This window comes from Gobio gobio, assembly GCF_949357685.1.
Source record: "Gobio gobio genome assembly, chromosome: 14".
Taxonomy (NCBI): Eukaryota; Metazoa; Chordata; class Actinopteri; order Cypriniformes; family Gobionidae; genus Gobio; species Gobio gobio.
Window position 1 is genome coordinate 8,330,977 of NC_137107.1, and position 14,483 is coordinate 8,345,459.

A 14,483-nucleotide genomic window follows, 5' to 3' on the forward strand; every position below is an offset into this window, starting at 1 on the left:
CTAACTCAGCGCAGCTCCAAACCCCTGCCCTAAAGCAGACATTACGCTGCCAAATGTGGATTCCAAGCTCCCCCCCCCCCCCCCGCTTAACCCTTCTACCAAAAGCCCAACAGTTACTTAAGATGGAGCAGTCTTTCACAGGCAATTCAAGACACACAGAAGACCATCCTGCTTACCTCACTGAAAAATCTCTTTAAATGTCTTATAAAGGCCAGTTTGTTACAAATATCTGAACTGAAGCAATGCTTTTTGAAATGGAATTTACGCTGGCTAAAGGTCAGCTTACACCTAGATGGATATTCAGAACGATACACATTTTAATTTGAATGAATGCGTCTGTTCAGACTGACTTTTTTTCATGCCCTCCAACAGCTGAAAGGCGAAGTAAAAAACATTTTTATAAGCGTATTATAGCATTAATATAAGGGTGAAAATACTCCCAGGGGTCCTTTTTGACTTGAAATCTTGAAACATTTAACATTTTCATCTCTTAAAATCACATTCTGGAATAAAGATCTGAACAACCTTTACATGCATTTTGGTACAATGTGGGGTGGTATTGTTGATATTATAATGATGTAACTTTAAAGGTACACTATGTAACTTTTAGCCCTCTAGCAGTTAAAAAACAAAACTGTGTGCATTTTGCAGAAGAACATTGTTTTGGCTGTGCTTTGCTTGGTAGTCAAATGACATGTATGAAAAAAATACTGAAATTAATTTGTTAATTTCGTTGACAAATTATTTTCGTCATAATTTTCGTCAACAACCTTTTTTCACTGACGAAAACGAGACGATAACTAAATAAAAACTAGTGTGTAACAGATGCGGACATTTGATCTGAACTGATCTAACCGCTGGAAAACACGGCTCACGCATCCCCAATCCAGCGCTCCAGAGCGGCTCACAATCAATGAATAGCGCACATTTATGCCAGGCAATTGCTTATGAACTAATGCTGATGAGTAATGACAATGTTTACTTTACCATGTTTATGTAGTAATATGTTTTAGACGGTTGTAACAATGCATATTTTATCTCCCTCATCTGAACTTGAAGCATCCTGCAACTACAATAGTAAGGCGCATACATTTCAAAATAAGAGTCAATGTGTGTTTCGAGCTTGTTTATAATTAAAAGTCACGCATTATATATTCGTTTTTGCTTACACAATAAACTATATTTAATTTAATTCCCATTTAATTCATAGTCAGGAGGAAAGACCAGTATTTGACACATATTCAATAAAGTATCAGGGTTATAAAAGTTCACTAAAATCATTAAAAAAATCTCATTACTTGAAATTAGATAAATGTTAACTGAAATTAAAAAATAAATAAACACACTTATTTGAAGCTTTAGCTTAACCTGATATTGCCTACTGACTAAAACAGAAATACAAAGTTATAAAAATTATATAGATGTTTTTAAAAAACAAACAAAAAAGTGAATTGAGCTCTGTTTCGTGTATTTTTAATGTCAAAAACAAAATGTCAAAATGTCAGTTCAAGTGACAGTCGGTTATGTAATGCTTAAATACTTAATGTAAATACCTAATATGACTAAATCTACTGTAGAATTAGTAGACTAAAATCTTATGATATTTAGTCGACTAAAACTAGACTAAAACTAAAAACAATTCAGGTGACTAAAATATGACTAAAACTAAATGGCATTTTAGTCAAAAGACTATGACTAAAACTAAATCAAAATATGCTGTCATAATTAACACTGGTAATGACGGGATGTTAATGCAATTTTCAGTTAGTTAATAGTCAAATAACAGATGATGTTGGATAGCAAGACGTATTATTTATTCAGCTAACAAGGAGGCTAAAGGCTGCAACATCAAGCGTCAGTCGCTAGATCGTCTCTTGAGATCAGAGTAAGGTTTACTCGCACAGCGACTGCTAGCTAGCCTCCGTTACACTCACCCCCCTAAACCTCACTCCCATCCGGGTCACGGCCACCCCTCCTGTTCGAACCTAAGCGGGACTCGAACTCAGGTCCACCGGCATGAGAGTCAGAGGCTCTAATAAAGAGGCTAAAGGCTGCAACCTCTAGTGTCAGTCGCTAGAGCGTCTTTTGAGATCAGAGGAGTGAGGTTTTACTCGAACAGCAACTACAAGCTGGCCTCCGTTACACATCCGCCATTGTCACTGCATGTTAATGAACTCTCACGGACAAAGAAAACTAATCTCGGCTGCTGATGGCTCGCACACACTCACTGGAACGCACACAGAGTAACGGCCGAGCTCAGTATTTTGACTGAATAATAAGGTTTCTTTCTTGCAAAACCTTTCCTGTATGCCTCTTGAACACTTTCCATATATGGCGTGCGTCTCACTGTATTATCGCGTGATACTTTTGTTTCCTTTTTGCAAAGTTTTAGCCTGGTCGCCATTCACTGCCATTATATGGAGGACCTTTTGAGGTCCGAAAAAAAAAGAACATAGGGCATTGGAACAACAGCAGGGTTATAGATGACTTTATTTTCATTTCAGGGTGAACTATCTCTTTAATAAAGCCTGAACCTCATCGTTGGTCCATCGTCGTATTTTTTAAACTTCATTGTTGATTTGAATAGTCGTTTTGAGGGGGGAATTGTTTTTACCCGGAACTTCATTTAGACCCTGGTTCCTTTGGTCGAAACACACAGAGTACAACCCCAAAGTCCCTAGTTCCAGGGGAAAGTTCCCGCGGTGGAAACGCAGCTAATGTCATACTGGTTTACGATGACATGAGGGTGAGTAAAGGATGACCGAATGTTTATTTGGGGTGACTTCTGCAGAAGGGACTGGGCTGTGCATTGAAATATTATAAAGGTTAATATTTGATAGTGATAATTTTATTGTGTAAAAATAATGCTAATCACAGGTGAGATGGTTTGTTGTGTGCACTATTTGTTGTCTAACTTACCCTACAGTACTCATTGATGGGTTTCAGGCGTTTCATGGCCACGTCTCTGATGTGGCTTCTCCTGAAGAGTATCTTTCCTGTAAGGAAATGAAGACGAAGATTATAAACACACCAGCATCTTCATTCTCAAATTCATCATCACTCTTTAACAGTGCTTGAAAGGCAATTTGGGGAAACTTTTAGGGAATGTCCCTTCATGCTTTAAGGCCATTTTATCAGATGTTGGAAGACCACAAGCATGAAACTTGCCCAAACAAAGATTGTGGCCCATAAAACAATACCAAGAAATGAACACAAATGAGACTCTTAAGTTTTATGACTCATATCCTGCTGAACTAAAACCATATACTGTGGTCCATTTTTGCTGAATGTAGTAAAAAAAATGAAAATAAAGTGAAACATGTGGGAAAACAACTAGGCTATCCCACACAAGGCCCCGGGTCATATATCTTTTAGCAATGGCACATTCAGAAGAATGAGGCTGAAGACCTTGGTGTGTGATGTGGTGTGCATGTGTAAATGTGTTGGGTTACTAGCCCGAACCTCATGTGCTGAGAGAAGCTGGAGAGGGTCCACACCCGTACACAATGGCCTCAGATTGGTCAATTTACAACAAACCCTGTTACACCTGGTATTAACAGCCACCTCAAATGATTCAATGATCATGGCAACACAGATCTTTTACATCTGGTATTTACATCTTCTCTTTACGAGAGCCATAGGTCTTAGCTTGTATGCATTAGCATTCTTTAAAAAAACAACAACCATGGGACAAACAGGTGCAGAATAAAGACAGCATCCTGTTAGACTGCTGTCAGTATATGTTTCTAACAGACCAATGGTGCACTGCAATCACATCTTTGACATGAGTCTGTCAACAAAGCTCACTAATGGATGTTGAGTGTGTGTACATGATGTGCAGCTGATTACAGGAGTTTCTGTGTAGATTGTTGACAAAGTGCTGTGTCAGTAAGCCCAGTCACTTGTTAAATGGGGTTGTAAAGTGCTGGTATGTAAGACAGCATTCAGGTGCTTGTAGACTGTCTGATCCACAAGCAAACAAACCTTCCCGGCTGCTTAATTACAGCCAGATGTTCATTCTAAACTAATTAACTGTAACATTCAGATTTCTGAACGTGCTGTAAATGATATTGAGTTAGTCCTGTGGGGGTTAGCGGGGCTAGTTCTAACACACATGTTAGTATGACGAAACTTTGTGTATTTTCTAGTTGCCATATCAACATATAGAGAAATTCAAAAATATTTGGAGGATATCACTGAGCAATTATATAACAACAGAAAAAATTAATTTCTTATTGAAGTGTTTAGATAAAACAAGACAAAGCTAATTTGCTCACATTGTTTTGATCTAAGTACTATAACTATGTACTTATCAGATACAGTATATACTTACATTTTATAATTTAAATAATTGGCTTATACCAAGAAGGAGTAAACACTGTCCTGCAGAGTTCAGCACCAACCCTGATCAAACTCACCTGGAGCTTTCTAGCAGAGCTTGTCTTATTACTGGGAGATACGAGGGTACGTGGCTCTACCATTGGAGAATGTGTAACGGCTAACTTCCCAGCAAGCAATAGCCTTCATTTCACATGAGTAACCCACTTCTAGCCGAAATAACCTTGAATTTGGTTACATGTTGTTTTTTCCGAAATATCTTACGAGATGCATGATATTCCATCATAAGCAAAGTCATCAGTGATTACAAGGTGTTTGGTTTCTTTGACATGTTCATGTTCTAGACGACTACTCTATTCTTGGGATATGGTTAGACGTCTATAAAATTTTCACTGACAGCCCAAATTTAACCTTGTTTTAGCCAAAACGTCAGGGCTGTGCAAGTGTCACATGCCTGTCCTGTCTTGTGTGCACATGTGGGTTTTGTTAGTGTGGCCATGTGCCTCTGTCATTGTTTGATCCCTCCCCCTTGTTATCTGATTAGTGTTTGATTTCCTCCACCTGTTCCCTCCTGATTTCTTCCCCTTTATATAGTTCCCATGTGCTCACAGTCTTTGTGGTTACGTTGTAATGTCTACGTCCTCCGTTCCCTGTGATTCCCTGGTATGTTCAGTTTTCTGTTATGTTATATTTTTTCCCCCCTCGTTGGTTTTGTTTTGAGTTTATGTTTTATTTTATAATAAATTTCTATTTTTCCTGCACTTGAGTCCTCGCACCAGTTTTCCTTTGTGTTAAACGTGACAGAACGTAACCACCATGCAGAGGACTCAGCAGGAAACGGTCCCACCACGTATGAACATTTTGGAGTGCTTTGCGTGGTGGGCTCGTCTCACTGAGGAGGCCGATAGACTCCGTGTTCCGGTGGATTTGGTGCCGGTGGTCTCTAAGCGGAGGAGGAGAAGGAAGGCTCCCTCCGTGACGGCTCCGGGGGTCCCTGTGCCGGTGGTCCCTGTGCCGGTGGTCCCTGTCCCGGTGGAGCGTGTCCCGGTGGATCGTGTCCCGGTGGATCGTGTGCCGGTGGTCCCTGTTCCGGTGGATCGTGTGCCGGTGGTCCCTGTTCCGGTGGTCCCTGTTCCGGTGGTCCCTGTTCCGGTGGTCCCTGTTCCGGTGGTCCCTGTTCCGGTGATCCCTGTTCCGGTGGTCCCTGTTCCGGTGGACTCGGTGCCAGTGGTCTCTAAGCGGAGGAGGAGAAGGAAGGCTCCCTCTGTGACGGCTCCGGGGGTCTCAGTTCCGGTGGTCCCTGTGCCGGTGGTCCCTGTGCCGGTGGTCCCTGTCCCGGTGGTCCCTGTCCCGGTGGTCCCTGTGCCGGTGGTCCCTGTCCCGGTGGTCCCTGTCCCGGTGGTCCCTGTTCCGGTGGTCCCTGTTCCGGTGGTCCCCGCTCCGGTGGTCCCCGCTCCGGTGGACCCTGCTCCGGTGGACCCTGCTCCGGTGGACCCTGCTCCGGTGGTCCCTGCTCCGGTGGTCCCGAGTCCTGACACAGCCTGGAGGGCTGTGATGGGGTTCTTCATGGCGGCAGTCCTGCGTGCCTGGGAGGAGCACAGGGTTTCCCCTGGCGTGGTCCCAGTTCCGGTGGACCCTGTTCCGGTGGACCCTGCTCCGGTGGACCCTGCTCCGGTGGACCCTGCTCCGGTGGTCCCTGCTCCGGTGGACCCTGCTCCGGTGGACCCTGCTCCGGTGGTCCCGAGTCCTGACACAGCCTGGAGGGCTGTGATGGGGTTCTTCATGGCGGCAGTCCTGCGTGCCTGGGAGGAGCACAGGGTTTCCCCTGGCGTGGTCCCAGTTCCGGTGGACCCTGTTCCGGTGGACCCTGTTCCGGTGGACCCTGTTCCGGTGGTCCCTGCTCCGGTGGTCCCTGCTCCGGTGGTCCCTGCTCCGGCGGTCCCTGCTCCGGCGGACCCAGCTCCGGCGGACCCAGCTCCGGCGGACCCAGCTCCGGCGGTCCCTGCTCCGGCAGACCCTGCTCCGGCGGTCCCTGCTCCGGCGGACCCAGCTCCGGTGGACCCTAGGCCAGAGACCATCCCGGCAGTTCCTGCCGTGTCCGGGCCTCCCGAACTCTGCGGGCCGCCCCGGCGCCCTGCTCTTCCTGCGCCGCCCCGGCGCCCTGCTCTCCCTGCGCCGCCTGAACTCTGCTGGCCGCCTGAACTCTGCTGGCTACCCTGGCCGTCCCGGCCGCCTGAACTCTGCTGTCCGTCTGAACTCTGCTGGCCGCCTGAACTCTGCTGGCCACCCTGGCCGTCCCGGCCGCCTGAACTCTGCTGGCCACCCTGGCCGTCCCGGCCGCCTGAACTCTGCTGGCCGCCTGAACTCTGCTGGCCGTCCCGGCCGCCTGAACTCTGCTGTCCGTCTGAACTCTGCTGGCCGCCTGAACTCTGCTGGCCACCCTGGCCGTCCCGGTCGCCTGAACTCTGCAGGCCGTCTGAACTCTGCTGGTGTCCCCGGCCCCCCCGGCCGTCTGAACTTTGTGATCCCCGTCTCTCCCTTGTTTTCCCCTTCCTTTTCTGTTTCTCCCTTGTCTGTCCCTCCCGTCCCGTCCTGGTCAGTCCCTCCCGTCCCGCCCTGGTCCGTCCCTCCCGTCCCGCCCTGGTCCGTCCCTCCCGTGCCGCCCTGGTCCGTCCCTCCCGTGCCGCCCTGGTCCGTCCCTCCCGTGCCGCCCTGGTCAGTCCCTCCCGTGCCGCCCTGGTCAGTCCCTCCCGTCCCGCCCTGGTCAGTCCCGCCCTGGTCCGTCCCTCCCGTGCCGCCCTGGTCCGTCCCTCCCGTGCCGCTCTGGTCCGTCCCTCCCGTGCCGCTCTGGTCCGTCCCTCCCTTCCCGCCCTGGTCCGTCCCTCCCGTCCCGCCCTGGTCCGTCCCTCCCGTCCCGCCCTGGTCCGTCCCTCCCGTCCCGCCCTGGTCCGTCCCTCCCGTGCCGCCCTGGTCCGTCCCTCCCTTCCCGCCCTGGTCCGTCCCTCCCTTCCCGCCCTGGTCCGTCCCTCCCTTCCCGCCCTGGTCCGTCCCTCCCTTCCCGCCCTGGTCCGTCCCTCCCGTCCCGCCCTGGTCCGTTCCTCCCGTGCCGCCCTGGTCTGTCCCTCCCGTCCTTCCCTGGTCTGTCTTTCTTGCCCCGCCCTCGGCTGATGGAGCGTCTGGTAGCCGCTCCGTAGAGAGGGGGTTATGTCACATGCCTGTCCTGTCTTGTGTGCACATGTGGGTTTTGTTAGTGTGGCCATGTGCCTCTGTCATTGTTTGATCCCTCCCCCTTGTTATCTGATTAGTGTTTGATTTCCTCCACCTGTTCCCTCCTGATTTCTTCCCCTTTATATAGTTCCCATGTGCTCACAGTCTTTGTGGTTACGTTGTAATGTCTACGTCCTCCGTTCCCTGTGATTCCCTGGTATGTTCAGTTTTCTGTTATGTTATATTTTTTCCCCCCTCGTTGGTTTTGTTTTGAGTTTATGTTTTATTTTATAATAAATTTCTATTTTTCCTGCACTTGAGTCCTCGCACCAGTTTTCCTTTGTGTTAAACGTGACAGCAAGTTCATCATATCTTCTTCAGTCAAAGCAGTAGAAATCGATTGTAACTTCAACACCATCGGACCGAACTATCAAGACTTTCTCCTGTGATTTTACACCGGACGCTCGTCAACAGCTCAGGATGCAAGTAACATACGGTATACAAATCGCTGTAGTAAAACTGTATAGGGGAAGTTGCACATGGCTATTAAACGTCTTTTAAACGCAAAATTACTTGCTGGGTTGGATCACGTGTGCCTTGGTAACCAATCACATTACAGCCTTGTTGTGCGACAGATAATCACTGCTTGTGGATACCATAGAAATGAATGAGAAGTGCCGTACACTGAATCATACCTGACTTTTCTTATAAAACAGCATTTTTTCAGTGTAAACTCTAAAAATAGATAAATAGCAAACATGTTGAAGATTAGCCGATGGGTTGTTGATTCATTAAAAGATTAGCCATTTCCTCACAAAAGTGTTTATTCAGCGTAGTGAAGCCTCTCCTCCATTGAGATCCATTCAAAACAAAAGCCTCTTGTCTCCTTCCCTGCGAAACACAGCGTTAGCATGCGTTACTAACTTTTCCGGCTACGGTTGCAGGCTTGCCTTCAAGTGGCTATGGCCCGGTCCCAAATGGCACCCTAAACCCTCATGGTCTACCTCTGAGTCCGCACTTTCAAAACGTAATGCTGCTTTGACTGCCGGGTAGAAGTCCTCTGCGTAGCTTGTGAACTTGCAGGCTCAGCTGAAGTGCGCACAGAGGGCACATAGCAGCCACAAAGGAGGCGCTCACGAGCACCCTTCTTTAAGCTTAAATGACTAATGGGACACCATACGTTCTTGTGGACTTAATGGACACACACACGCAGCGGCCATGTAAGTCCACACGACAGAAAGTGCACATGAAGTGTGCCATATGGGACAAGGCCTTTGTTTCTAGCAATCCTGAAGACATTGATTAGCTTGTTCAGGTGTGTTTGATTTGGGTTGGAGCTAAACTCTGCAGGGCAGTGTTTGCGTGAGAGTAAATTAAGTATACCCAGGCCAAATAGTACATGGGTGGAAGTGAACCTGAACTTTTTTATACACAGTGTTATTAACCAACACAGAAACAGATTTATATTTGACTGGTTGCATTAACAATTCTTCCAAAATGTGAGTAAACTGTAAGTATGATAAGTTCAGTTAAAGAAAGTATACTTTCAGTATAATAACTATTAAACTGTTAAACTAGTTGTGTACTCAAAGACTACTACTGTCACACTTTAACTAAAAATGGGCCAATTTAGTCCCAAGAAGGATTGAAATATTACACTTACAAGAACACTACTAGAACATACATTTTTGGAAAATATACTTGATATTTACTTTACTTCAAATTAACTTGAAGTATACTTTTTTTGTAAGAATTTGCATAAGGAAACATTTCATCAGAATAAACATATCAAGAGTAGCAACACAGTGGTATCTACTGGCAGATTCACTGTTTCTACTAAGTAGGGTGACAACCATCAAACAAACCAAATGTGGGAAGAATACTAAGTTTGTGTGGGACATGTTACCAACACCAAAACATAACCTGGAACTGTTATATTTTATATATATAATATAATATATATATAATATATATATACACATACATACATACATACATATATTTTAACTGTTATATTATACACTCACCTAAAGGATTATTAGGAACACCATACTAATACTGTGTTTGACCCCCTTTCGACTTCAGAACTGCCTTAATTCTATGTGGCATTGATTCAACAAGGTGCTGAAAGCATTCTTTAGAAATGTTGGCCCATATTGATAGGATAGCATCTAGCAGTTGATGGAGATTTGTGGGATGCCCATCCAGGACACGAAGCTCCCGTTCCACCACATCCCGAAGATGCTCTATTGGGTTGAGATCTGGTGACTGTGGGGGCCATTTTAGTCCAGTGAACTCATTGTCATGTTCAAGAAACCAATTTGAAATGATTCGAGCTTTGTGACATGGTGCATTATCCTGCTGGAAGTAGCCATCAGAGGATGGGGACATGGTGGTCATAAAGGGATGGACATGGTCAGAAACAATGCTCAGGTAAGCCGTGGCATTTAAAGGGTTAGTTCACCCAAAAATGAAAATTCTGTCATAAATTACTTACCCTCATGTCGTTCGACACCCGTAAGACCTCCGTTCATCTTCGGAACAGAAATGAAGATATTTTAGTTGAAATCTGATGGCTCTGAAAGGCCTCCATTGGCACAATGGAACGGTTCACTCTCAAGACCCTTAAAAGGTACTAAAGACGTCGTTACAAAGTCCATCTCACTACAGTGGTTCTAAAATAACTTTATAAATCGGCGAGAATAGTTTTTGTGCGCAAAAACCCTAAATAACGACTTACATAGTGATGACGATTTCAAAACAAGGCATCATGAAGCTTCAAAGCGTTATGAATCAGCGAGTCGATTTAGCAGTTTGAATCGGCAAATTTCAGCAGTTTGGCGGTTTGACACGCGATCCGAATCATGATTCGGCTCATTGATTCATAACGCTTCGAAGCTTCATGATGCCTTGCTTTGAAATCGTCATCACTATGTAAGTCGTTATTTAGGGTTTTTTTGCGCACAAAAACTATTCTCGCCGATTTATAAAGTTATTTTAGAACCACTGTAGTGAGATGGACTTTGTAACGACGTCTTTAGTACCTTTTAAGGGTCTTGAGAGTGAACCGTGCCATTGTGCCAATGGAGGCCTTTCAGAGCCATCAGATTTCAACTAAAATATCTTAATTTCTGTTCCGAAGATGAACGGAGGTCTTACGGGTGTCGAACGACATGAGGGTAAGTAATTAATTACATAATTTTCATTTTTGGGTGAACTAACCCTTTAAACGATGCCCAATTGGCACTAAGGGGCCTAAAGTGTGCCAAGAAAACATCCCCCACACCATTACACCACCACCACCAGCCTGCACAGTGGTAAAAAGGCATGATGGATCCATGTTCTCATTCTGTTTACGCCAAATTCTCTCTACCATCTGAATGTCTCAACAGAAATCGAGACTCATCAGACCAGGCAACATTTTTCCAGTCTTCAACTGTCCAATTTTGGTGAGCTCGTGCAAATTGTAGCCTCTTTTTCCTACTTGTAGTGGAGATGAGTGGTACCCGGTGGGGTCTTCTTCTGTTGTAGCCCATCCGCCTCAAGGTTGTGCGTGTTGTGGCTTCACAAATGCTTTGCTGAATACCTCGGTTGTAACGAGTGGTTATTTCAGTCAAAGTTGCTCTTCTATCAGCTTGAATCAGTCGGCCCATTCTCCTCTGACCTCTAGCATCAACAAGGCATTTTCGCCCACAGGACTGCCGCATACTGGATGTTTTTCCCTTTTCACACCATTCTTTGTAAACCCTAGAAATGGTTGTGCGTGAAAATCCCAGTAACTGAGCAGATTGTGAAATACTCAGACCGGCCCGTCTGGCACCAACAACCATGCCACGCTCAAAATTGCTTAAATCACCTTTCTTTCCCATTCGCACATTCAGTTTGGAGTTCAGGAGATTGTCTTGACCAGGACCACACCCCTAAATGCATTGAAGCAACTGCCATGTGATTGGTTGATTAGATAATTGCATTAATGAGAAATTGAACAGGTGTTCCTAATAATCCTTTAGGTGAGTGTATATTAATAACATAACCAATTTACCAAATTATACAGTAGTTTTCTGACAGGGAACACATGGAATTAATCACCGCTCCACATTTTTATTGACAGCCGTCACAACCTACTAGTGACTGTGTTTACTCCTTTCTTTTCAACCATTGGATAGGATTTAAAAAACGGCTGTTGTATTTGTGTAAGGCAGGATGTTACTTCTGACGAAGCGCTGTTAAATATAGTTGAAAAACGATGCCGCAAAGAGCTTTCTTAAAAAGGCAAAAGAATGCATTCATGTTTTCTTAAAATGCGACGTGCGGGACAAGGGTTGAAAATGCTATGCGGTACAACGCAAGGCGGGACGGGTGGTCACCCTACTACTAAGTGGTCTGTACTTTGCAGCAGAAACTGCTGATAACCACATATAGCCTAAGCCTAGTGAAAAAGGAAATGGCAAGTTAACAGCATTTCCTATATGAAAGCAAGAAGTGGCAGCAAAGGGATTCCAAGAAGCAGCACATAAGACAGAGATTGGTGTATTTCTGTAGTCTATGAATTGACTTGTCTGTATGCAATGGGCCATTCTGGAATGGTGTTTACCTGGTAAAAAGGGAATGATTCTGCGTTTTGGATCCTTCTGTCCACCTTCCACAGGGAATTTATCCAGAAGCTCCATCTAGACAACAATATAGAAAAACTCAGCATCAACATGAAACGACAACTCATTTTAGTTCTGCAGTGTAAAACAGTATAGAAGAAAAATGTAGGGCAGGACTTGAATGAATCAGGGATTAACTGGATAGAGAAAAAACAGCAGTCGCTGATTCTAATCCATTCAACAAATGGTCATTCCCTCTCCCTGCGTGGCCTGCTCTACATAGACCTACTGACATAGTGGAACATTTTTATTCCCTACACCTCCCTCCGTTTACACTCCAGTCCAGAATACCCTGTAACGATCACTTACAGCTATACATTATTTTTCTTCGCTGGCACCAATTAACATTTTCCTCCCATCTGAGATTTGGTAACAGGCCCTTATTCCAGTCCAAAAGCAGCTGTGGACCAATGAAATCACACCTGTGCCTTTCCAAAGTGCGTTAAAGTAGATCATATGTGCATTTTACACATTCATTCACTAATGACTATAGCAGGGCTTGAATTCATCAGCTGAGCAACGTTTTCCAGCACAGCAGTTCTGAAATCCGAAAGGCCTAATGATTTATCCACAATGCAATACCCAACATAAAGCTAACCAGTGAAAAAAAAAGCTAACCAGTGAAAAAAATAACTGTCATCTTCAACCCAGGCTCATTGGAAATACGTGCCTGTGGCGACATTTTTGCAAAATAATATCAAAGGGGTCATTAACTGACAAATCAAATTTTCCTTGAGCTTCTGATATATAATAGGTTATCATACTAAGAATATCCTGTTTCATCCTAGTTTCAGAACTGAAAACTTCCTTGTTAGTCCAAAAACAGCTTTTATTGTAACCAAGCCCAGAGAACGACTCGTTGTGGAATGAGCCTATAATAGATGGTGAAAGAAGCTGTCAAAACAAACAGCGCGAGTTTATCAGTGACTGAGTTCCAAAACTCCTGTAATAATCAATGAATCTCTTATTTACATTGTGTTTGTTGCACTATTAGTTATGATGAAAACATTTGTTAGTGTGCAGAAATCACAAGATCACTGCATTCATGCGCTCAGTCTGGGATCGGCTACAATGCTCATCACTGCAACCTTTCATGCCACCATCTAAATATATAATGCTATAGATCTAAATATAATGCTATAATCAATTTTCACGATTAGTTAACTTTGAAAGCATTAGAAAGTAAAAACTTGCTAAAAGCTTTCAAGTGAGTTCCATATTCCATATGCAAATATGAGAGCCAATCACAGCAGTGGGGGTTTACACTGAAGTCCAACAGCAGCCAATCACAGCAGTGGGCGTTTACACTGAAGTCTCACAGCAGCCAATCACAGCAGTGGGCGTTTACACTGAAGTCTCACAGCAGCCAATCACAGCAGTGGGCGTTTACACTGAAGTCCACAGCAGCCAATCACAACAGTGGGCGTTTACACTGAAGTCTCACAGCAGCCAATCACAGCAGTGGGCGTTTACACTGACGCCTCACAGCAGCCAATCACAGCAGTGGCCGTTTACACTGACGCCTCACAGCAGCCAATCACAGCAGTGGGCGTTTACACTGAAGTCCACAGCAGCCAATCACAACAGTGGGGGTTTACACTGAAGTCTCACAGCAGCCAATCACAGCAGTGGGCGTTTACACTGAAGTCTCACAGCAGCCAATCACAGCAGTGGGCGTTTACACTGAAGTCTCACAGCAGCCAATCACAGCAGTGGGCGTTTACACTGAAGTCTCACAGCAGCCAATCACAGCAGTGGGCGTTTACACTGAAGTCTCACAGCAGCCAATCACAGCAGTGGGCGTTTACACTGAAGTCCACAGCAGCCAATCACAACAGTGGGCGTTTACACTGAAGTCTCACAGCAGCCAATCACAGCAGTGGGCGTTTACACTGACGCCTCACAGCAGCCAATCACAGCAGTGGCCGTTTACACTGAAGTCTCGCAGCAGCCAATCACAGCAGTGGGCGTTTACACTGAAGTCTCACAGCAGCCAATCACAGCAGTGGCCGTTTACACTGAAGTCTCGCAGCAGCCAATCACAGCAGTGGGCGTTTACACTGAAGTCTCACAGTAGACACGCCCCTTCAAACCGAACGTTCAAATCAGAGGCTAAAATCAGGGTAGGAAAAACGTCTTTTATTTCTAAAGTATGACCATTTTTGATGTCAAAATCATGCTAACATGATAAGTGTACCACAGGAAACTTTATAAAACAACAAAACAATGCAGTTCATGAACCCTTTGAGTTGCTTCTTGCACATTTCGCAGCACTTTAAGTTGAAA

At 45.2% G+C, this 14,483-nt stretch overlaps 1 protein-coding gene across 2 annotated transcripts in view; it reads right to left on the bottom strand.

Moving 5' to 3' along the window:
- The window catches only part of sh3pxd2b (SH3 and PX domains 2B), an 84,672-nt gene that overhangs the window by 34,012 nt on the left and 36,177 nt on the right, over nt 1-14,483 (bottom strand). For both annotated transcript variants that reach the window (XM_079834023.1, XM_079834022.1), the window contains exons 3-4: nt 12,140-12,215; nt 2,920-2,996 (exon numbers count right to left, since the gene is read on the bottom strand). In XM_079834023.1, the coding sequence (XP_079690149.1) occupies nt 2,920-2,996; nt 12,140-12,215 (153 nt within the window). The remainder of the gene's footprint in view (nt 1-2,919; nt 2,997-12,139; nt 12,216-14,483) is intronic.